This window comes from Silurus meridionalis, chromosome 2, assembly GCF_014805685.1.
Source record: "Silurus meridionalis isolate SWU-2019-XX chromosome 2, ASM1480568v1, whole genome shotgun sequence".
Lineage (NCBI taxonomy): Eukaryota > Metazoa > Chordata > Actinopteri > Siluriformes > Siluridae > Silurus > Silurus meridionalis.
Window position 1 is genome coordinate 19,307,376 of NC_060885.1, and position 24,451 is coordinate 19,331,826.

General features: G+C 38.4%; 1 protein-coding gene and 1 long non-coding RNA gene across 5 annotated transcripts; one reads left to right on the forward strand and one right to left on the reverse strand.

Moving 5' to 3' along the window:
• The first annotated feature begins 2,717 nt into the window (after positions 1 to 2,717).
• On the forward strand, positions 2,718 to 6,402 carry LOC124400087. The gene is made up of 2 exons (XR_006928316.1): positions 2,718 to 4,603; positions 6,088 to 6,402. It is a non-coding gene; the product is annotated as an uncharacterized LOC124400087 (long non-coding RNA).
• Positions 6,403 to 10,301: 3,899 nt separating this feature from the next.
• On the reverse strand, positions 10,302 to 24,213 carry bag5 (BCL2 associated athanogene 5). Of its 4 annotated transcripts, none has more exons than XM_046871608.1 (5): positions 24,113 to 24,213; positions 15,810 to 16,092; positions 14,633 to 15,061; positions 14,265 to 14,488; positions 10,302 to 14,055 (listed from the first exon to the last, which is right to left on the reverse strand). In XM_046871608.1, exons 1-5 carry the CDS (start codon positions 24,184 to 24,186, stop codon positions 13,530 to 13,532), a joined length of 1,536 nt encoding a protein of 511 aa, XP_046727564.1. In that variant the 5' UTR covers positions 24,187 to 24,213; the 3' UTR covers positions 10,302 to 13,529. The 4 variants fall into 4 exon arrangements, with proteins under 4 accessions (XP_046727564.1, XP_046727572.1, XP_046727582.1 ...); XM_046871616.1 differs by lacking the exon at positions 24,113 to 24,213 and adding an exon at positions 23,356 to 23,509; XM_046871626.1 differs by lacking the exon at positions 24,113 to 24,213 and adding an exon at positions 16,865 to 17,015.
• Between the last annotated feature and the right edge of the window lie 238 nt (positions 24,214 to 24,451).

Genomic DNA, 24,451 nt, shown 5'->3' on the forward strand with positions numbered 1-24,451 from the left:
ATCTAGTGTACCAGTGTAAATTTATTAATTTCTAGAGACTCAAAGCACTTTTGTACATCGCTCTGGACAAGGGCGTCTGCTAAATGACGCAAATGTAAATGTATAACATAATCATTGTTAACTTTAGGTAAGCAGTTCACACATGGTGGTGGTCATTTTGATTAGTAAATAAGTATAATTAGTAAAAATATTTAGTATTATGAGATCTTACAACTGCCACCGTACTTTTGCTTGGATTGCGATCTCTTTGGATACAAAAATGTTGACCAAGCAAGTACATATAAAGTACATCTAACCCCCTGACCTGATTGCACCATTAAAGATTTCTTGTCTAATGGACTTAGGGATATCTATCAGGTTTCATTTGTTGTTGTCCTGCTAGTACTAGCAGCTTTGTATAGATTTAAAAATATTGCTGTAGTATGCATTTTGAAATGTAGTATGCAACTTCCATTTGTTTTTGCAAATTAGGCTTTGGTTGCTGCTAAGATAAACATGTAACCAAGATTTCCAATGTTATGAGCACGAATCATGTGCAGGTTGCCTCCTGTCTTGTTTAGTAATAATTGTACAGTATTGTATTGTGCATTCTTGTTGATGGGAGTAAAAGGAGGAACAATTCAGAGTTAGCATGTATTACTCAAAAACGTTTAGTCACAGGACACAGGGCTAATAGTAGCGAGATGACTAGGGTTTAGTTATTTGACTCTTTTTGACTGTAGTTCAGTTCCTATTTAATGTTTTTGGTAATGTGCTTAACACCATACATGTTAAGTCTTTGGATTTCCTGTGTGGTTTTCACTTCTTCATGCTAGTGAACCGACAGGAATACGCCGCACTGTTGTACAGTGTGTGCTGTTACTGTTTGATGTTTCCTAGCACTGGAGATTGAGGATCTATTATGTTTGCCAAATAAATCTCGGGATTTCCCCATTCAAACACAATCACTTGATGCTAAGACATTGCTTGTCTGTAGTCTGAGAACAGGCTGGGAACTCGTGTCACCACAATTACACACTACTTCCGAGAGATAAATTCTACATGTGTAACGGAAAAATAACTGACTGTATTATGTGGACGTTTGTTTAACTAGAACAAAACAACAACATATATACACACACACAGTGGTGTGAAAAAGTTGTCACACTTTAATGTTTCAGATCATCAAACTAATTTAAATATTAGTAAAAGATAACACAAGTGAACACAACATGCAGTTTTTGAATGAAGGTTTTTATTATTGAGAGAAAACAAAATCCAAAACTACATGGCTCTGTGTAAAAAAGTGTTTGCCCCTAAACCTTATAACTGGTTGGGCCGCCCTTAGCAGCAACAACTGCAATCAAGCGTTTGCGAAAACTGGCAATGAGTCTGTTACAGCGCTGTGGAGGAATTTTGGTTCACTCATCTATGCAGAATTGTTGTAATTCAGCCACATTGGATGGTTTAAAACATGAACCGACTTGTTCAAGTCATGCCACAGCATCTCAATAGGATTCAGGTAAGGACTTTGACTAGGCCACTCCAAAGTCTTCCTTTTGTTTTTCTTCAGCCATTCGGAGGTGGACTTGCTGGTGTGTTTTGGATCAATGTCCTGCTGCAGAACCCAAGTTCACCTCACCTCAAAACAGCCCCAGACCATCACGCTACCACCACCATATTTCACTGCTGGTATGATTTTCTTTTTCTGACTCTTGGGGTAATTTTGGTCAGTCGGCCACTCCTGGGAAGGTTCTCCACTGTTCCATGTTTTTGCCATTTGTATATAATGGCTCTCACTGTGGTTCGCTGGAGCCCCAATGCTTTAGAAATAACCTTTTCCAGACTGATAGATCTCAGTTACTTTCTTTCTCATTTGTTTCTGAATTTCTTTGGATCTCGGCATGATGTCTAGCTTTTGAGGATCTTCTGGTCTACTTCACTTTGTCAGGCAGGTCCTATTTAAGAGATTTTTAAATTGAGAACAGGTGTGGCAGCAATCAGGCCTGGGTATGGCCAGAGAAATTCAACTCAGGTGGGATAAACCACAGTTTTAACAGGGGGGCAAAAACTTTTTCACACAGGGCCATGTACTTTTGGTTTTTATTTTCCCTAAATACAAAAAAAACTTTATTTAAAAACTGCATGTTGTTTATTTGTGTTATCTTTTACTAAAATGTAAATTGGTTTAATGATCTGAAACATTTAAGTGTGAAAAACATGCAAAAAAAAAAGGAAATCAGGAAGGTGTGTAAGTACATATATATATATATATATATATATAAGTATATATATAAGTTTAACATATGGGAATGTTTCTTTAATAAACAATCCTGTGTGTATTCAAAATAAAAATACAAATTTGTTGGACATTCCAAAAGCATTTCATTCACTTTGACACACCCTTGTTTCAACTCTGCTCCAATTTCTTTGTAATGTCTCTGTGGAAATCTCCGGTTTTGCACATTTGCTAAATCAGAATATGAATCTGACCAGCCTGCAATGATTTTTACTGAAAGTCAAACACAACCACAACTAACTTGCTACAGTTTCTCTGAAAGTATTGAAATCACAAAGTCAGTTCTTTATTTATTTTTTTGTTACACTCCAGAGATATTTGAGATTAAAATAACATATGATTCAATCAGAATTTTAGCTTTAATTGTATCTAGATATGATATACCACTAACCAGGGTTTCTTGTCATACAGGTACAACAACTCCTACAGTGTTCAAAACCTCTGAGGCTTTTGGAGCACAGAAAATGAGGATAAAAGAAATCATTAATAGAGCGAATAATGAATGTGTTTATGCATATGAGTAGGTGGTCGGGCTCAGCTGATGAAGGAAGGGGGTAGTTGATGACAAGATGAAGGGATAGAGCAACTGATAGAGGAGGAAGGGCCTTTTGTTTTCTGCCCTGCAAATGTGACATTCACTCTAGATATGGAAAGCTATGCAACTTCCAGACAACTTGCTATCGGTGGACACTGAAAAGCTTTTGCATTGCAAAGCGCATATATCAACAGAATATATCAACATGTATAAATATCAGCTACTGTAATTTGTTTACATTTAAAATCTTGATGATTAAGTGATCAAATTATTTGTTAGAATATTGTGTAACACAGTACAGGAAGGGCTATGAGTATGAAAAATGTCTGACTACTTTTCATGTCCCTATGAATCATTACTCAGAGAATCATGTGTTTTATACGTAAATTGTGTCCTGTGTTAAGTTGTGTTGTCCTAGAAGATAGCTTATCTTAACATTAAGTATGTCTTCCAGCACAACACGACGTCGTTCGAAATGTCTGGAATTGAGGACGTAGTCAAACGTTTGTGACTTAAAGCGAGATGATAAGATCAGCACGTCCACAGTGAACCCTTGTGACTAATCTCTTTATATGAGTATGTGCACAGAGAGGGAACTTTTCCTGCTTCCTCCTTTATACGTAAATTACTACGTTTATGACCTTGTATGAGCAAATGCCCCAGAGTGAATATGTGCACATATGTGCATATCTGCTTTTTGAATTTAGTATAACAAAAACATTTAAAGTAGCAGTGTAACATAATGAAAACATTCCAGATAGAATGCAAGCGTAAATCCAGATCAGCTTCCTGTACAACGCCAGAACTAACACTTGGTGAAACGTGTATGTAAGCTACAGTCCTGCTGTCAGGGGTCACGAGGCTGTTTGGAGTAGATAAGCTCAGTTACGTTTGTATTGGGCTCTGACCTTCACTCTCTGGCACCTGGCACATAGCACCAATCAAGAGTATGTGCAATTTAACTGAGATCGAGGGCATGGTGCAGAATTTATTCAGATTGTAGGTTAGATCGTATTGCTAATATAGTAACTGAATTTTTTATGGCAAAAAATTACCATACAAAACTAAAGCCTTAATGACTTAATTTGATTTGTTAAAGATGCATTGTAATAGAATATACTATGAGTTGACGTTGATGGATTGAAGCTTGCAATATAACAATGCTCTAAATCTCTTTCTCCTTCAGCATTTTACACTTGGTGAGCGTCTCCATTTTAATAATAGTGCCATTGTTATGCAATGCCTCAGCTTGACTTGTCCCTGGTTACTGCATTAAGAATACATTTTTGTGTGCGCAGAGTACCAGCATTGACTTATTTTTATCTGGTTTATTGTTTGCTAGTTTGAAGTGGTGTGTCGTACATACCACTCAGCATTCGTAGTGGAATTCTCTGAGCAGCTCAGTAGATATAAACCATGCATGCACACATGCATTTATTGATAAAACAACTGCTTTTTCATAGAAGATTGTAATTTTCACACATACATTGAGCAGTGTTTCTGGTTCAAGAAAGACTAGTCTGGAAAAAAAAAAATCTAGAAGGAAACAAACATTTTGTGAGAGAAGCATAAAACCAATCTGTACAATGCTTGTATGTAATGGCCACAAAAATCACCTTGAATACTGTTCACTTCATATTTTACCCTATTTCTTCTATGGGTTGCAAAAACAGGTCATTTCAGTTTCTCTTGAATAGGTTAAATGTTTGCATGTTGTTTTTTTCTTCTGTCATTTCAGATATCATGTGTTTACTGCCATTAATGTTAAACTTCTGAATTTCTCACAATTGGTAAGTGGTGTTTCAGATGCATTTTTGTTTTGCAGCTATTGTCTTGTCATAAGAATTCACACAAAGAGCTGGATTGAATATAAATGCAAACAATGTGACTTGTTAGTGAAGAATCTTGAATCTTCTTGAATGATTTGTTCTGGGGTTTTTTTATTCATTTGTTTATGACTTAATTGGTTTGTATGTTCCCTAAATTACAATTTAAAATGCCAATAATTAATTGCACGAGGGCTTAGACAATGAATTTAGGAGTTCACTGAAATGACTAAGCATCACAATGGAACAAAGTTCTACAGCTGCACAGCTTCCAAAAATTGTTTTATTCATTTTTATAATTTTATTTTATGATCAAATATATCATGTATTTGTTTCCAAAAATTGCTGCTGACAGACAGCTGTTCCATTGACAATGTACTGGTCCTAATATGTGGTCTTTATATAATTCTCTCAGAAAGCAGGGAGCAGGAGATGGCTTTTGCAGCTGTCTGCTCTGAATGATGTAATTAGCTGGCTAAAACTGAGGCCCAGCTTGCCATAACCGACATTCCTCCTTCTGGAATTATTGTTACACCCAAAATACAGATCTCAGGCATTTGGGAAATTTCTAAGACAGAGACTTAGGCAGTGAGTTTATACTCTCTGGACTTATTAAGATATTATAGTAGAAATGATCATATGAAGAGAATTCTTTCAAGATCCTTGGGGTCATGTGACAGAAAAAAGAATAGATCATTGTATTAGTGCAGGCTAGCTGAGCAGCTAGCAGAGTAGTGTCTGGAGCAAGATCAAATGTAGCCATATGAGGGAAAGGTTAAATCAGGGCTTGTAATGACAGGTGACCTTCAGCCAGGCATACTACATGTATCCAGCCTACACATTTGGAATTCTAAATGTTTTCTATTCCCCGATGACTATGAGTGTAACCTGGATTGAACTACAACAACATTACAAGATAATATAATACTAGATAATTTGACATCTAAATTGTTCTATGTTACATATTCACTGAGGACACAGACTATTTTACAGCCTATATATCTGCATTGTAGATCCTTTTGTTTTTGAGCTTAGAATATTACTGATATGAGGCCTTTTTACATTATTTATATATAAATCTCTAGTCATGTGACTATCAAATGAGGCATAAATACAATCCAAACAAAGCTCTCAAAGGGACAACCTTCTGTTTATTAATGTAAAGCTTTACCACTGCCATTGTCTTAAGATGCATCGCAGTGTAATACTCAACACTTTTTTTTATATATTTGTTTTGATCTGCTTATAATGCACATACTTTCATTACAATCTATGGATGAAGTTTAGGTGAGAGCTGGTTCCAGTGTAATTAATTTCTAGCTAGCTTTTGGAGATATATACAATGAAGTGTTATATTGAGTATTATATCTCTTTGTGTAAGTAATCATTTTGTTGCCTAAAAACTAATGCTTGCAGCTGACCATATACCCATCTGTCTCATATTTAAGGGCAACTAGCTGCAAACAGACAGGAGGTGGAACAGCTGGTGTGATCTAACAGGGGCTAAAAACTCTCTAAACTCTGGAGATTATTGTGGAGAACAAGAGTAGCACCCAGCTCTGCTCTGCTCTGCTTCTAGCTCAGCTGTCACCACAGTCCTTAAAACTTCTTGCAACAATCTCCTGGGATCTCAAATCAAGTGGAACACAGACTCAACCATAAAACCAACGTGTACAAACAATAAATATACTGCTCTTTTTGAAGAATAAATTTACCAGTATAAAGGTTTATGATAAATAAAATAAACCAGTCATGTATGATTATCGATTTTGCTAAATTATTGTACTCTGTCAAAGTACTATAGACTTCAACAAAGACATCATTTCAGCTCAGTATCACTGCTGAATCACACTGTGCACATGTACCACACCCAAACTCCTCAAACAGTTGCATCGGTATGTTCTTTTGTATTTAAATGACGCATATTTTGTGCTACATTATTCTTACTTAACAATCTATATCTTGTTCGCATTTGGATTGTCATGACCTGACAAGTCACTCCTAGTTGGTAAATAAAATTAATGTATTTATATTTTACCTGAAAACCAAAGTAAAGGCTAGTGCTTTGGTGCCATCTACTGACCAGAACAAATACCTTCTTTTTTTGCGATGCACTTCATTAAAATTCACACTTTCACTCACTCTCTCAGATTGAGCTCAGACTAAAGCCTGGGGTTAAACATATTTTTAATTAATATCCTTAGGGTCATTGTTCTGTTAAAAAGTTTCACTCCAGTCCAAATGTCTGGAATTATTTTAGGCTCATCCTGTTTGACAAGAAGATGCTACCACAACCATGCTTCACTAGTGTTTTTTATGAAACACTATGTTTTTCCAAACATAGAACCTTTTCACCCAGGAACCTTTTCCACATATGTTTCATGAGATTCAACCATGCACTTCTGGCAAAATGTTAATAGCACTCTTCCATAATCCTTGCATTTATAAAAATGTCCAGGCTATGGTTTTGTACATAATGCACCTCTCTCTCTCTCTCTCTCTCTCTCTCTCTCTCTGCCTATCTACTCTGTCTCTCTTCAGTGGTTGCCTCAAGAGAACTGTGATGTTTTGGCTCCTACCCAAGGGAAGTGACAATGTACGTGTGATTTAGCCAGTTGGATGTGTTTTCACACTAGGAGAGCGTCTCAGTCTAACACAGCTGCAGTATTACAGAGGTGTGTGTGTGTGCACATGCACATTTTAAGTCTGTACTTGTTGCATGGAGTTGAAGTCTTGTTTCAACTTTAATACACGCGTACAAAGACCAAATCGCTGCATTGTGTTAACCTTATAACCAACAATTACCTTTAGACACAAAAGGTCTGGTAACAAATAAAGGCATTTTATTGGCATTGCATGGCATGGAAAGACATTTGCATTAGTGAAATTTGTTAATATTATTATTAGTAACTCATTCATTTTTGGATTAAACCACATGTGAAGATACACGTGAAAGTAAAAGAAACCAAAATAAAAACGAAACCTGTGCCTCATTTGCACCGTAGGTTTTGTTTGCTGTTGATAAATTAACTCAAAGGAACATAAGAATACTTTAGCTAAATCCAACTAATGACACCTAATCCTACTAATAGCTAGCTTTAAGATACAGATTTGTTGTACATGTTCTGAACCTTATTAATGTCCCATATTAATTTGCAGGCCAAGTATTCACTACACATATTAAATATATATTCAAGAGGATGGTGATGTTTTTTCTGTTTTAGTTTGCTATGCATTGGTTGGCTCTGATTAGGTTTTTTTGCTTTGTTAAAGTGCTGTGGTGTTTTTGCATTGCATGGAACCTGGAGCCTAGAGAATGTCTTAGTTAGGAGTTAATTTTAGTAGTTCAGAGTTAGTAGTACATTTTTGTATCACGGTATTTGATAACCATATAAGTTGTGTGTGGGTATTTTTTAGCTAAAACTACAATTTCTATTTGACTGCCTTTATGGTATTTGACTGACTAATGTATTAAAGGTACTATGTGCTTTAAGTTACATGAATATCAGAACACTGGTGTACATTTGTCCCATTTGCAGTGACAATGAAAATCTTTTTGGCAGAGAAGGCTCTGCATTATTTTCTCTCAAAAACATAACCCCAGATTTTTTTTCTGCACATATCTATTCTAATTCTTTAAATCATTCTAAAAGTCTTTTATGTTTCACTATATTATCTTGTGTATATCTGTGGAGATTTATGTTCATTCAGCTTCAAAAGCATTCATGAGTTTAGATATTGATGTTTGGTAAAGAGGTCTGGGGTGCAAATGTTATTGTTTAAGTTCATTCCAAGGTGTTCAGCTCTGTGCTGGATAGTAAAGTTCTTCCACAGCAACCAGGGCAAACCTTCATGGAGCTCACCGAGTTTTCATGTTGGAGCACTTGCATTGTTACAGCACACAAAAATATTCTATGCAATTATGTGCTTCACACTTTGTGGCAGTAGTTTGGGGAAGACCTGCATCAGGTGTCCATATACTTGTTGTCATATAGTGTATACATAGAAATGTCACATCATATAAGAAATGTTTATAGCTGTTTTTCACGGTCTTTAAAGTCTTAACACAAATTTGTTCTGTTTTTTAAAGTAATGATTATATTTTAATGTATATTAATGTATAATAATGTTTCCTGCAGGTTCAGGCATGTAGGTCTGCTGTAGCTTTTTCTCAGAAGGATAAAAAAAAAGAACCAGGTCATGTAAGTGAAACAGAAATTTGATCTCCTAGTCTCTTATTCATGCAGAGAAAGACTAGAAGCCTAATAACTAAAATATTTAACAAACCATTCGCTGAATGAACAACAGAATCTTAGCAAAAAAGGATAAACTGACAGCTGTGGAATTACATTTATTTTAACAGTGCATTGTTTTTTTTGTTTTTTTTTGTTTTTTTTACTTGTCCCATATAACATTAGTATTTGTGTCATTATTTTTAGTTTTCTTTGAAATTAGCTTACTTGGAGAAAAGAACTGTTGCTCCAAAAAAAAAAAAAAAAAAAGAATGGCAGTTGTTCATTAATTAATTAATTATCGTACATTATATTAATAACATTTAATGTGCAGTTAATTTGTCTAGTCAAGCTGATTCCTGCCTGCCATGTAAACAAATAAGTACATCCTCAGGAGATATTTGGTTTACCATGTTTCAATACTCTTTGGATATGACTCAAACCAAATCAGATTTGTACTGTTAACATTATGAAATGCAGCTTTTAATTTATTAACTGTCAACAAGGCAACTATATATTATATTATATATATTAGTATATTATATTATAGTAACTATATATTACCCCAGTATTGCCATATACAGGTTAAATGAATATATTAAAAGGGAGCAATTGTGTGATTTTTGGTGCTGGAAAAAATAAAGATCCAAAGCCTTAAAAAGTAATCTATGCAAGCTTGCTTAAAAAAGGGTTAATTGCCTTTTACTTGATAAATGATTATTTTGGTGGAGGTTTCTGCTTTGCTCCAAAATTCTGATGAGACATTGGGATACCTTGAGAAACCTCTTGATTTTGTTGTAAACATGGTATAGCATGCCCAGCAAGAACGAAAGAATGTTGGGTTTTTCCTTCGTAATAACCTCCGGCGTATGCATGGAGATTTCAGCCAATATTCTGAAAGTGGTAAAAATCCTTAGCTATTAGTTTTCTAGCATTATAATTTTTTTTTTTATATTAAGCAAAAGTGTTGAAGCTCAATCATACTGGTATCTCCTTACACAATCCAGCCATTCATATCAGTGAAATCTTTATCATTTTTATATAATGCTTCATTAAATTATGCTCTTAACTAGTAGATGCACATGTACAAAAACTGTGCACTGTTAATCTTACTTCAGGGATTCTGATCTTGTCTTTTTGTATGAACATTACAGGCTGCACAATCTATGCACTGACAGCTATGCGAATAGTTCTTTTTTCTGGAGCGTATTTGAGCTTGTTAGTGTACAGCAGATAAGGAGGTGCTGTCAGGGCAAGTCACGGGATGAAACAACACCATGTTAGTATGGTTCTGGAAACTGTAAAACAAGGGGAGGTCTTCTTGGGTATTCCTCATACTTTACCTGCCATTTGCTTTCCAATGAGAAATGTTGCCATAGAAACAAGCTGATCCATTTCAGGCACAAATTAACATCTTGTCATGCACATGATTTTTTTTCCCCTTTTATTCACTTTTTATTTATCACCTTCCCTATAGAGATAAATAAAATGTAAATACTGCAGTTAATCAACACATTCATACAGTTGTTCAAAATCGTGTGCTTTTTCTCTACAAGCATACTCCAGACAGCACACAAAGCAAGTCTCACACAATCAACAATATCTCAAATTGTATGCAACATTAAGAAATGTATTCTGTAAACCTGACCACATAAACACATTCTCATTTAAGTGGTCCTGATGAATAAAATCAAAGTTCTAGTAAATTTCCCTTCTCTTTTATTTGTCTTTTTTTTTTTTTTTTTAAATACCAAATCACCCTTGATCATAATGCAAGGTTCGGAACAGGGAAGCTCACAATAACCTTTGGTATGCCACAAAAATAGGACATTCCTCATTACATTCTACATCTATGCAGCTGATGTTCTACTTGGTTTATGTGATTATGCTACTATTAAGCATAAACACTTTTCCCATTTTTGGCACTAGAGAGAAATGAGCGTGGGATGAAACTAAAATCTACTGAACTGAAAGTGCTTTTATAGCTAATTACACACTTTGAGAAGTAGCTACTCATGTACAGAATCTATCATTCAGCTGGAATTTCTACTGTTTCACCTGCATCCCCTTCACCAGCGACATCTTGCTCGACAAACAAACAGCTGTCAGTGTTTACCAGCCTAAATCACAACAAATAATACTCTGTAGTTCAGGTTACAAGTGAACCATCTGAGTGTTTTAGCACCAGATTATACATCACTCTCTATAACTAAATTAGGAAATTCATTGATGCTTTGTTTTCAAGATGCTACAAAAAGCTTCTGGACATTTTAAATTCAAATAATCACTATTTAAGAGTAAATAACTTGATGACTCCATATTCTTATTTTAGAGTGCCTCTACTCTAACCAGGACTGAGACATGAATCCCACATCGAACTCAAAATATCAACCAGTGTCACTGCTCACAGACAGTGAATACACTGTATCTACTGTATATTCTTTTTAGTTTGAGGCAAAACCACACATTGTATTGTTACCATGGAGACAGGTTCACTGTGATGACTGCATGACTTTCACAGGGAAAAGAAATAGTGTGAATCTGTTGAGGAAATAAAAAAATGTGAATTCTCAAAACCAGATATAAACTCAAGCCATGTCTAATTTTGTAAATGAAGCACCAGGTTCATTTGAAGCATTGCTTATAGTGGGAGGAAGAAAAAATAAAAAACTTTCATAAGTGTTAAACAACTTTCACACTTGCTGGCACTGGAAAAAATTAGAGCACATTTATATGTGACCACTGTGTGGGACTGGGAGAACCACTACATTTCAGGGTGTTTATGTGCTTCGTCATAGCTGTCCAGACAGAAGTTAAGTGCACAAATATAAAGCATTCTGCATTTACTTCAGTATGTGGCCTTGTCTGTTTTTTTTTTTTTTAGCCTGACTAAACATAATTGCCACCACAACCCCAGACAACACCCTATGAAGACGGAATGTAACAATGACTGAAGCAGACTACAAGACCACAACAAACCCCTGGACAGTCACCACATCTGGCTTTCTCTTTCTCCCCATTTCAATGCACTGCCTATTTCACAGCTTCATTTCCCTGTCCCAATTTTCTGCCCTCCACAGTACTGTTTTATTGCATTACATCCTCTGTTAAATTTTTTGTTATATCGGGTGTACATCAAATGACCCCATTTTCTGATATTTTCTGATACTGGTCTTCTCTCATGACCAGAAGTGGCAGCAAACAGAAAGATCTTAAAACAGTTATGTGCTTACAAAGGTGCATTAAAAAAAAACAAAAAATAAAACATTATTTAAGTTAAGGACAAAGCAAAGGTTTTCATGAACAACAATCGCATTTGACAGAAAAAGCATAGGTAGAGATTCTTAGAAAGAATCGAACTGAGGAAGTGAGGAATGTTTAGGTGGAATATAAAAAAAAAAAAAACTGTTAATGGAATGGATGACAGGGTTGTTAAGAGTCAGATTAGCTGGTGTTTTAATCTGCTCATGCAGCATGACTCAATGTATATTCAAAGGGAAATGTCCTTATGAACTCTCAGCAGGAGGAGGGAACAAAGCCCTGATGTTTGTAACCATGACAACCCTGACCATTTGAGACAAGCCAAACAATTTCAGGTGCTATTTTGATAGCTTGTGACACTCATCTATGTGGAATGCTCTAGAACTCGCTGTCTACTTTAATCAGCATCATGCCCTGCAAAAATCTCTCCCAAACACACACACACACACCCACCCCCAGGAGGCACAGAGACATACTTTAGTCTGAACAATGGCAAGTGTTAGAAACGCCTTCAATCCATCCTTTCTTTCTATGCAGAGATATGAAGCCTGCACACAATAGATTTCCCCCGTTTTCTATTGAATCTTGCTGCAATTTCAATAGATCGTGTACAACTTGACTGATTTTATAAGGATAATCTCCTTTTGATCATCTTTAGGCACTGTTTCTCTCCTCCATACAACTCCTGAAAAAGAAAACTGATTTTTTTTTTTAGGTAGTGTAAGCATTTTTTCATCAAGAGCCTAAGAAAACTAATAAAATCACTTGTAACCCATGAAAATGATAAAAAAAAAAACCTGATTATTTTAGGCTACTTATTTAGAATTTTCAGCGCTCGTTCATCGTTCATTTTTTGTATCTGCCATGTAGTTATTCATTCTCATATTAATGAGAGAAGTTGTTGAGTAGGCAGGAATACAGTCTGGTGTTGCAACTGCACTATGTAAAGACTTCATATAACCTTCCTCCTGACATGCTCCTTTTAGACAAGTGGTTGACTAGGAAGCAAGTTTTTGGCAGCACGACAGGGTTTATCTCCACACCACACCGAGCCTAAAGTAAACTATGAATAAGGACACATCTGAAAGCACTGAAAAGCACATCATGGAGCCAGAATTGTAACAAGAACGCTCGAACGCTGCATAGGTTTGCTTGCGGAAAATGGAGTGAACAAAACTGCACTTTTCAGTAACGACTGGCCCACTGCCCAATGACTAGGATAATAAAACAGATACATTTGAAAAGCAGCCATTGCAGTGCATGTAGGGAAAGAGTTTTACCATCAGGGACAAAGTCTTTTATATACAAATTGTGCCATTAACTAGGCACAAAACATTTTCAAAGCACTTTGTGCAAGTGAAACTTTCTAATATTCTTCTTTAATACTCTTCAATCAGTTAGTATTCCCACTCATCTGTCTTCATGTCCAGGTAACCAAGGATGTTCTGGGCATATTTCACTGCTTGTTTACGGGCTATTTTTGTTTCCTGGTCCCCCTGAGGGTCTACAGCATCCAGAGCCAGAAGCTGCTTGGTCAACAACTCCTCAAGCACCATGTAGCTCTTGTCAGCTCTTTTGCCATCAAAGCCAAGCACTTGGTAATGCAGGTCAGACAGGCTGGCAAGGACACGCCACACTGCCACATGAGCTTGGGGTTCATCTGGTCCCGGGTTCCGACGAGCAAGGGTTTCCCGGAGGTCAAGATAGGTTATGACTGCCTGGATCTCTAGCACAGCCCTTCGCCTTGCTTCTCTAATGCAGGGGTTCCGCCCGGTGTCCACTTGGTCCAGACGAGTTAGAAGACTCTGAAGTTCTGCACCCTGGCCTCCTAAACCCTGTCTCATTACCTCTCCCAACAGTACAGAGACACGGCCTCGGATAGCCTCGATTTCACGGATGGAGTCATTTTGTGTCAAGTCATACCTGAAAGCGAAAAAACGTGAACATTCCAATTTAGATTCAGATGCACAGGCAAACTCCATGGTAATACACTCAAATAAAAGAGTGCTAGAAAATGTTTTTTAATACTGAAATAGAATTATTTTATTTTAACGCCTTTTTTGATGCTGCCACAGTAGAGTAACTAATCCTTTGAGTAAAAACATTGTTAACTGCATGTGTGTGCTTATTACCTGCGAGTGTCATCTCCCTCCCCCTCCGAGTCGAGGTGTTTAAGGAGGCCGTTGATTTCTTCCACCACCTGCTTCCTGTAGTTCCTCACTGCTGTGTTACTAGACACATCCAGTGCGTCCAGCTCCACTAACAGCTCAGTGAGGACACGTGCTAGGTGGGCACAGCTATCCCGCCCACTCAGCCCCATTAGCAGAGCAACCAGCTGGCAGCGGGCACCACTCACCTGCAAAATACAATTATCAGTCAGTCTATGCATCTGCTGTAGTTCCCTAAAACAAAGTACAAAAGCCTAATAAGTAAAATAAAAACACTTTGTCTTAAACTGTTGCCAATTCAATCAATTAAGGTTTTTCCCCATATTGCTAACCTGCACCATCACATGATTGATGCGCTGCACGGCCTCATGGGTGTCCTCAGACAGAGGCAGAGCAAGTGTGTGCGTGCGAACGCGGCTCTCAAGCACATCCTGTACGGCACAGACGCGGGTGAGAGCGCGGTAGCGAGCCTTCCTAAGCGGCACACTTCCGCCCGTCTTGATCTGGGCCAGGCGCATCGCCACATCCTGCACAGCCTCCACAAGGTCCTCCCCATTCTCCGCTGCATCCTGGGCCTGTCCTTCACGAAATGGAGCCACCACCCCCGACAACAGGAGCTTCTGTGCCTCCTGGCTCAGTTCCTCGATAGCTATCCGAGACGGGTGAGTGGCATTACCCTCCAGATAGCGCAACATCCCCTCCAACTCCCCTGCTGCACGCTTCCGAGCCTGCTGCAGCTCCATCCGTCCCTCTGTATCCACCTTGAAGGTATAAAACACATATGATCAATAACTGGGTGTAAATTTCAATAACAAACATATACACACACACACACACACACACACACACACACACACACACACACACACATATATATGTGCTCCTATAGGTCGTAAATAATAACCATTCAAACTACTTCACTGACTTTACTATTGCCATTTGTCAAAGCAGGCATAAGCTTTAACAAACGTGTATAATAGTTATATATTTATATATCTAGCATGTCCAAATATTTAACTAATTCGCATCATTTCTATCAGATGGAACAACTCATCACTAAAAGGACAGCAAAGGATTTATTTAAAACAGCTTTTAATTGTCAGCTTTATTAGCGAGCCAGGAACAAAAATGTAATAAGTGCTACTTAACTGACTACTGTAACATTTCACTCTTCTGCTTGTTTCCATTACAGAAAATGACACTCATTAAGATAATAGTGTTCTCATATGCTCAAAACACACAAACACACCCACTGGGATTCTATCTTCTCTCTAATACGTCAAGAACTTGGTTGTATTTAGTGACAGCCTATATAAATAAATAAAACCAAGCTAAATAAAAAAAAAAGTCTTAACATATTTGAAAGAAGACAGTATCATGTACCAAATTCATGACACATTCCAGACACATTATTCAGGTGTGCATGGCACATAGTGTGCCTCATATTTTACCAGTGTATACAAAGGCATGTGCCATCTACAAACAAGACCGCCTCTCCCAGCTCCTGACCTGATCCACTTCTAGCTGGAGTCGTGTTAGCTCTCGCTCGAGTCGTTTGTACTCTCTGTCACTCTGCAGTCCACTGAAGGAAAACACTTGCTGTCCCAACATCATTAGTTCCCTCTGCAGCTCATCCAGGCGCACCAGGGTTGGGTGGGGCCCTGGGTATGGACCTTGAGGGACCATGTACGCCTGGAATGGCCCTGCCATGAACTGGGTCTGTGGCTGCTGTTGCTGTTGGTTGCCATGATCCATTGTCCTCTTCCCACCATCAAAGGGCTTCCCAAAGAGGCTATAAGAGAAAGCGAGAGAGAGAGAGAGAAAAAGAGTGGGTGTGTGTAGGAGAAAAATAGAGCGATAACGAAAGAAGAAAACAACAGAGAATGAAATGAAAGTATTTGTAGGACCACAGAATATTCTGGGATATAACAATCTGACAAATTATGATGGTAATAATTCAAGATGGTTCTGTTGTTTCTGTAGGAACAATGCCAGCCTGTTTTCCTTCAAGTCCTAAATCCACTCGGTCTCTTCTTTCCTTATTTACTGAAAAATCCTAAATAATGATGAAGTCTCAAGTGTTGCTAGATCACGCACTGCTGTGTATTTATAGGGCATTCAGGAATGTAACCTGTTGACAAGAACTGCAAACTTGAGAAAATCATTATAAAGTGAAACCCAAAAAAACCTCGATATCCAGCTAACTTTCTTTTCCTGGCCTTCTGAGCACCTGCCTCTGGCCATACAGTTATTTAAAGGAGCTCATCTATCATGTAGATCAATCATATGATATCTGACTGCAAATATCTGGTCATCACAGAAAACAAAAGCCATTGCTTGTTTACCTGTGCAAAACCATAATCATTTAAAGAAACATTTCCCACAGGAAGGCATTTTAGCCAGTTGGATTTCAATTCATCGTGTACGACGAGTCTACAGTGTGATACTGACTACAATAGAGCAGTAATACTTACGAGCTCTGCTCCAGAGGGGATATCCAATGAGAAGTAAATGCTCTTAAGAGCCAACAAAGCAAACACACACAAGCAAGCTCAATACATTACCTTCCCACAGATTTAAAGACCGTGGAAAACATTTTATTGGCAGCTGAGAGCCGCTGCTTTTATTCAGCAGAGATGCCGGTGATGTCACAGTCGCAGGTCCAGTCTCGGCTGTTAAAGTGACAGAATCGGTTTTCCAGACCGTGACTTGTAGAACGTACGACGGTGTTTTAATGCCACGTTAAAAAAAAAAAACGCGCTACAAGAGTAAAGTAGAAATTACAAGAATAGAGTCAAAGCACTATGTGAATAAAGTCGTAGCACTATGAGAGAATAACGTCGTAGCACGATAAAATAAAGTCGTAGCACTACGGGATTAAAGTCGTAGCAGCACTGGCTGAAGTACAGGTGTAAACATACTCTTGAGAAACACGTCTCCTCTTTGAATAGCACAAAGATTATCCATTGATATCCTTGGAGTCGACCACTTTTGTAACTTTGGAAGGTGCTGTTGCTCAAATATATAAAGGAGTCTTTTTCTGTACAGTTTAATTAACACACATGCCTCTCCGAAGCACAACAGACAGTTCTCCAAACGCGTTCACTGTAATGTGCATAGCGCGTTCTCACATGGACATTTAATGATCGATGGCTGCTGCTGTTTAAATTTACGCTGTTTGCGTAGCAAATGTTTCTGGGCTGCATTTGAGCAATAGCACTCTCTTAGGTCACAGAAACTGGTGCAACACCGACGCACCAGTACTTCAGCCGGTTATGCTACTGCGACTTTATTCTCGTAATTTTTTGTATTTTCTATGTACAAATAAAACGCCATCGTAAAAAAGCCATTTGTATGCATGTCTAATTAAAGAAGGAAAGCTAATGCAAACTGTATAATTATACAGACAATTAAGGACATTCCTGTCAAAAAGGCCTTAAGTTGTTTCTGAAGTATAGTTCTTCTACAAGTATCAGATATGCTGTTGCTGTTTTGTCCACTGCTATGAACGTGTCTACTGCTTCTGTAAAGGATGAATTCGCTATTGTACTCTGCTGCTATGAAGGTGCTGAATGAAGTGATGAGCCAATCTTTTCTTCCTCAGGGTACAATTGATCATACCTCTTTCGGAAGGATTGTCTTTTATTGAAACACACCATTTACAATGAAGAAATAAAAGAGCTGAAGAGTCTGTTGTTGGCCATGTGCTTGCACTTCTTATCTGAAGGTGATGTTTAATATGAAAATGCTGTTAACACACAATTCTGATGATCGTTCAAGATTGTCATTGAGTGGCTATGTCTATTTGTGCAGGGAAATTTTTGACATTTTTGTAAACCCTCTTTATTAGGACAGGGAGACAATTCTGATGACCATATCTCTCTCTCTCTCTCTCACACACACACACACACATATACACATATATACATATACATATATATATATATATATACACACATTATATATATATATATATATACACACACAGTGGAACCCGGTTATGTCGATGTCCTATGGGGTCGCCAAAAAGCATCGAGGTAACCGATGATCGAGATAAACGAAAATCAAAATGGCGGCAGTATATTAACGTGCTTGAAATTTCTTTATGTACATGATGTGCGTTAATAAATGAGAATGTGCATGCACGTGTTTTTGAAGGGTTTTTTTACACAACAGCGTTGCCGCGATTTGTTTGATGAAGGCATGTTATAAAAATACATACAGTACATGTTTATCTGTCAGGAATCCACCTGCCACGCCCCCTTCGGCCCCCTTCAGCGTGTCAGGTGCTTTCTCGGCCGCTTTCTCTGAAGCGCTGCTTCAATCGCGCACATATGGTGCTCGTTTATCATCATCACCAGCTCCTATTTAAACTTCCACACTCTCACCGTCCGTTATTGTTGCTATATGTTGCTTCACGGCGGTCGTTGTTATCGCGCATGCGTATCCCGGTACGTGCCTTCCCACCGGCACTCTTTCAACGGCTGCTTTTTTCTTCTAAAATTTAACCACAAAAGGCATATGTGCACTAACTAACAGCAGAGATTCACCAGTTGTCAGGAATCCACCTGCCACGCCTCTTTCAGAGGCTGTCATTGCCTCCGCGCGCTAACAAGCTCGCAGCGCAAATCATGCACAGCTGAAGCGCGTTACTCACTCACTCCCGGCTCCCATACTACCGCTCACTCACCCATTCTCGGGGTCCGTTATTATATGTGTTCATGCGTGGTCGTGTGTCTGCTGCACCCGCTACATACCGTCTCCTCCCGGACTCCTCGCTCACTCCACGGCTGCGTTTTCTTTCCCCAGCGCACCTCGGACTTTTGACGCTTCCCCGTCGCTTCCTCTGCGCCGCGCTTCCTCGATAACGCACCGTTGATGTTATTATTGGACTGCCGTTTGCCGGATTATCCCGATCTACGCGGGTATTTTGTGTTAGCTCTGCCTTTGTTAAATAAAGTTTCTGTTTGCCGTTACGCCGGCTTCCGCCTCCGCACCACGCCTAACACCAGTGTACAATACAACACCTGTAGCAGCTGTAAGACTTGATAATTCCGCCACTTCCGCGAGTTCCTCTGCGGCTGCACCGAGATAACCGACGTTAAATGGCAAATTTTTCCCCCCTTGTGCTCGAGATATTAGGGTTCGGCGACATAAAAAATCGACATAACCGATAAAAAATGCTTAGAAAAAGCGAGAATTTGGTGGTTCCACTTCAAAAACGTCAACTTAATAGGGTTGTCGAGATAACCGAGGGCGAGATAAGCGGGTTCCACTGTATATATATATATATATATAAAATCACACACACACACACACACACACACACACACACACACACACACACACACACAAAATCTCAACCCCCTAGAAAATCTTTGGAGGAAGTTGAAAATCCGTGTTGCCCAGCGACAGCCCCAAAACATCACTGCTTTAGAGGAGATCTGCATGGAGGAATGGGTCAAACTACCAGTAACAGTGTGTAAAATCCTTGTGGAGACTTACAGAAAACGTTTGATCTCTTTTATTGCTAACAAAGGGTATATCACAAAGTATTGAGATTAACTTTTGTTATTGATCAAATAATTATTTTCCACCATAATTTGCAAATAAATTATTTAAAAAAAAATCAGACTGTGTTTTTTGGGATTTTTTTTCTAATTTTGTCTCTCATAGTTGAAGTGTACCTATGATGAAAATGACAGGCCTCTCTCATCATTTTAAGTGGGAGAACTTGCACAATTGGTGGCTGACTAAATACTTTTTTGCCCCACTGTGTGTGTGTGTGTGTGTGTGTGTGTGTGTGTGTGTGTGTGTGTGTGTAATATATATATATATATATATATATATATATATATATATATATATATATATATATATATATACACACATACATACATACACACACACACACATACATACATACACACACACGGTTCCAAAAAAGTTAGGACACTGTACAAACTGTAAATAAAAAAAGGAATGCAATAATTTACAAATCTCATAAACTTATATTTTATTCACAGTAGAATATAGATAAAATATAAAATGTTGAAAGTGAGACATTTTGAAATGTCATGCCAAATATTGGCTCATTTTGAATTTCACGAGAGCTACACATTCCAAAAAAGTTGGGACAGGTAGCAATAAGAGGCCGGAAAAGTTAAATGTACATATAAGGAGCAGCTGGAGGACCAAATTGCAATTTATTAGATTAATTGGCAACACAATTGGGTATAGAAGGAGCCTCTCAGAGTGGCAGTGTCTCTCAGAAGTCATGGGCAGAGGATCACCAATCCCCCCCCAACGCTGCATCAAAAAATAGTGGAGCAATATCACAAAGGAGTTTTTTCAGAGAAAAATTGCAAAGAGTTTGAAGTTATCATCATCATCATCATCTACAGTGCATATCATCATCCAAAGATTCAGAGAATCTGGAACAATCTCTGTGCATAAGGGTCAATGCAGGAAAACTATACTGGATGCCCGTGATCTTCGGGCGTTTAGGCGGCTCTGCATCACATACATAAATGCTACTGTAATGGAAATAACAACATGGGCTCAGGAATACTTCCAGAGAACAATGTCCGTGAACACAATCCACCGTGTCATTCGCCGTTACCGGCTAAAACTCTATAGGTAAAAAAAAAAAAAAAAAAAGCCATATCTTAACATGATCCAGAAATGCAGGCCTTTTCTCTGGGCCAAGGCTCAATTAAAAATGGCAAAGTGGAAAACTGGTCAGACGAATCATAATTTGAATTTCTTTTTGGAAAAATGGGACGCTATGTCATCGGAACTAAAGAGGATAAGGACAACCTAAGTTGTTATCAGCTCTTAGTTCAGAAATCTGCATCTCTGATGGTATGGGGTTGCACGAGTCCGTGTGGCATGGGCAGCTTACACATTTGGAAAGGCACCGTCAATGCTGAAAGGTATATCCAAGTTCTAGAACAACATATGCTCCCATCCAGACATCGTCTCTTTCAGGGAATTTTCAACATGACAATGCTAGACTACATGCTGCATCAATTACAACATCATGGCTGCGTAGAAGAAGGATCCGGGTACTGTAATGGCCAGCCTGCAGTCCAGATCTTTCACCCAAAGAAAACATTTGGCGCATCATAAAGAGGAAGATGCGACAAAGAAGACCTAAGACAGTTGAGCAACTGGAAGCCTGTATTAGACAAGAATGGGACAACATTCCTATTCCTAAACTTGAGAAACTTGTCCCCTCAGTCCCCAGACGTTTGCAGACTGTTATAAAAAGAAGAGGGGATGCCAAACAGTGTTAAACATGGCCTTGTCCCAACTTTTTTGAGATGTGTTGATGCCATGAAATGTAAAATCAACTTATTTTTCCTTTAAAATGATACATTTTCTCAGTTTAAACATTTGATATGTCATCCATGTTGTATTCTGAATAAAATACTGAAATTTGAAACTTCCACGTCATTGCATTCAGTTTTTATTCACAATTTGTACAGTGTCCCAACTTTTTTGGAATCAGGTTTGTCTGTCTGTCTGTCTGTCTGTCTATCTATCTAAATGATTGTGCAAATCTGTTTGTACCTGGTGAGGATTTAGCATTACATCATTTTAAAATTGCTGAGATAAGCACCTAAATCACTAACTAAAAAAAGCATGTAAAGATACATTCATCAATTTAGAAAATCCGAGAGCTGTCATATTGTTCTTCAAAACGTTCAAAGCACTGGACGAAAATGGGAAGAGACTTTAGGTACCTAAAGTAAAGGAAGCATAGGAACCAAACAATAGCTTAAAACTGCAGTCTAGAATTTTAAATATCTTTTGTGTAGGACAAAAATAGACAGATGCAGCAGGCTGGCAAGCAGGCACTAATTACACTTTGGTTCTGTGCAGAGAATATATCCTGCTGAAATGAACATGTTAAAAGGAAGAACTGACTGAGGTCGACATCGATTAGTTTATAATGGGACATCTCTACTTCTTTTACAGGCTCCGAATCGGTGGTCAATTTTGACTTCATGTTGAGATCGTCCAGGATTATTTGTTAAATCTGTGTTAGAAAAATCAATAAGGTTCCCACTGACAAGTTCATTTTTGTGTAACAACCTTCTTAGTAAATGACTGTAGGGAAAGTAGTCTACTCGTCTTATGTGATTATATAACCAGCTAAAGGCAAATCGATTCAAGTGGAACAATCTGTTATCCCTCGGTCATTCGTTGCACAATCAACATTAAACGTAATCAAAGATTACCTGACTTAATAACTGTGTTATTACCAGTTTTACAGTTTAAACCTGTACATGCTCTAAGACATGTTTAGCTTCATAAGGTACTCGTGTAACCTCACTCTCATTTACTTATTTCATGGGCTTTACCTCCTGGTTTCAGGTGAACATGACATCGTGCATAAAAATAGCTCCCATTCAAAAGAAAATTCTGCAGGCTTTTTTTTCTGAAGGTCTAAAAAACATGAAATGACAGCTCATGCTTAACATTGGGTGTACATGTGTTGGGTTCAGGAAGGTTGAGCGACCTGCTCCACACCTCTGCTTGCAAGCGTCTCTAGCAGATGAAGCTCTGATTAAATCGTGGTGTGGGCCTGCTACAGGTCTGATTCCCTGGAGAGGATGGGCACAACGTGACAGCTATGGATGATGTGCTAGCGAGGGTAGGGTGGGGTGAGGTAATCCCAATGCCTCCACCTAATATTATTATTATGACTACTATTATTAGGAGAACGCCTATATGTAGGACGATGCACATCAGGTCAACACCCAAGATATTAATGCGCTTGGTACGGGATCCAGTAGCTGACCAGAATCTTGCTACCACGTAAAATCAACCATCATTTGCAAAAAGAATTCTCATTCACATGTGGACAACGACGCACATTGAAGGCAGTGCTACTCCTACACACACATGCCTCAGTGGGTTCACACCGCCCTGCATCTAGCATGCACCTCTGGGCAGAGAAGACCATTTGCCAGCTCACCGTCCGAGAATTAAAACGAGAAAAGGCAAATGTCACACCACCTTCGGAGACACGCGGGCTATTTCTCACCTTTTCAGCGTGCCGAAGACGTTCGCGCACATTTCTGCGGAGCTCCGTTTCCATAAGCAAGACTAAACAAACGCGAGCAATCTGCGCGGTGACAGCTCTAATTCTGCAGCTGCTGCTCTATACAAGGGATTTAAAGGGTCAGGATGAGCTGCATCAAGTCCCGCCCATCATTCGGACGATACCAAGTTACTGAGGAGGGGGAGCAGTCAGCTTTTTGGTCATTCCAGTGACATACAAAAAGACCAATAAGGTAACATAACTGTATCATCGCGAAAATCTGACATTACATATTAAAATGTCACATCCTGTAATAACACATGCTGTCCTTAGATTTAAAAACTATTTCAGAGAATCAGTCATGCCGCCATTCCCGAACACGGAAAGTGGGAAAACCTTTTATGTACACCAGCTAGCTTATCGTGCTGTCAGACAGTTAGCTGGAAAGCTAGCCGTGAATTTTATTTTCTAAACGGTTTAAACAGTCATTAATTTAATTGAAACAAATAACCGGTCAATATTTGTCCGCTTTTGGGTCATTTGAAAAAAAAAATCCCATTTTGTTTGTTTCCGCTTTTATGATATACAACAATCACCAAGATGGACAGAAGTTACCTCTGTTAGCGCAGAACAAAACATCAAAACAAAACCAAAGCAGATCGTGTAGTAATTCAACACCGGGTTATTTTATATATCATTAATTTATACTAATCTCTAATATTCTATTATTTCACCAAGGGGTTTATTATTAGCCACCCACCTGCATAACCAGCGTACAGCCATCGGGCACTTGTGTTGTGTTGTGAGCACCACCACAGCGTAACTACTGCGCATTACCACCTGTGACCACCGGGGACACACACACACACACACACACACACACAGGTCAACACATGACACACTACAAATCATCTCATCTGCTTAATAAACGCAATAATACAAACACTATATATAAAAACTAATATGTTTATATTTCTGCTTAACCCTTCTCAGTGTTGGTCACTTATTGGATACTCACCCCTATACAAAACCTTTCCCAAATTACTATAACCTGATTAAATATAAAAAAATACCTTGCTATTTATTCTTTTAATCAAGA

Bases quoted from the DNA above. Each gene is read 5' to 3' on its own strand.
- bag5 (XM_046871608.1), bottom strand. From the start codon at position 24,186: ATGCGCAGTAGTTACGCTGTGGTGGTGCTCACAACACAACACAAGTGC. The intron at 16,093-24,112 runs GTGGGTGGCTAA...TTTCTCTTATAG, and splicing joins GCTGTACGCTGGTTATGCAG to CCTCTTTGGGAAGCCCTTTG. The intron at 14,489-14,632 runs GTTAGCAATATG...TGTATTTTGCAG, and splicing joins TCAATCATGTGATGGTGCAG to GTGAGTGGTGCCCGCTGCCA.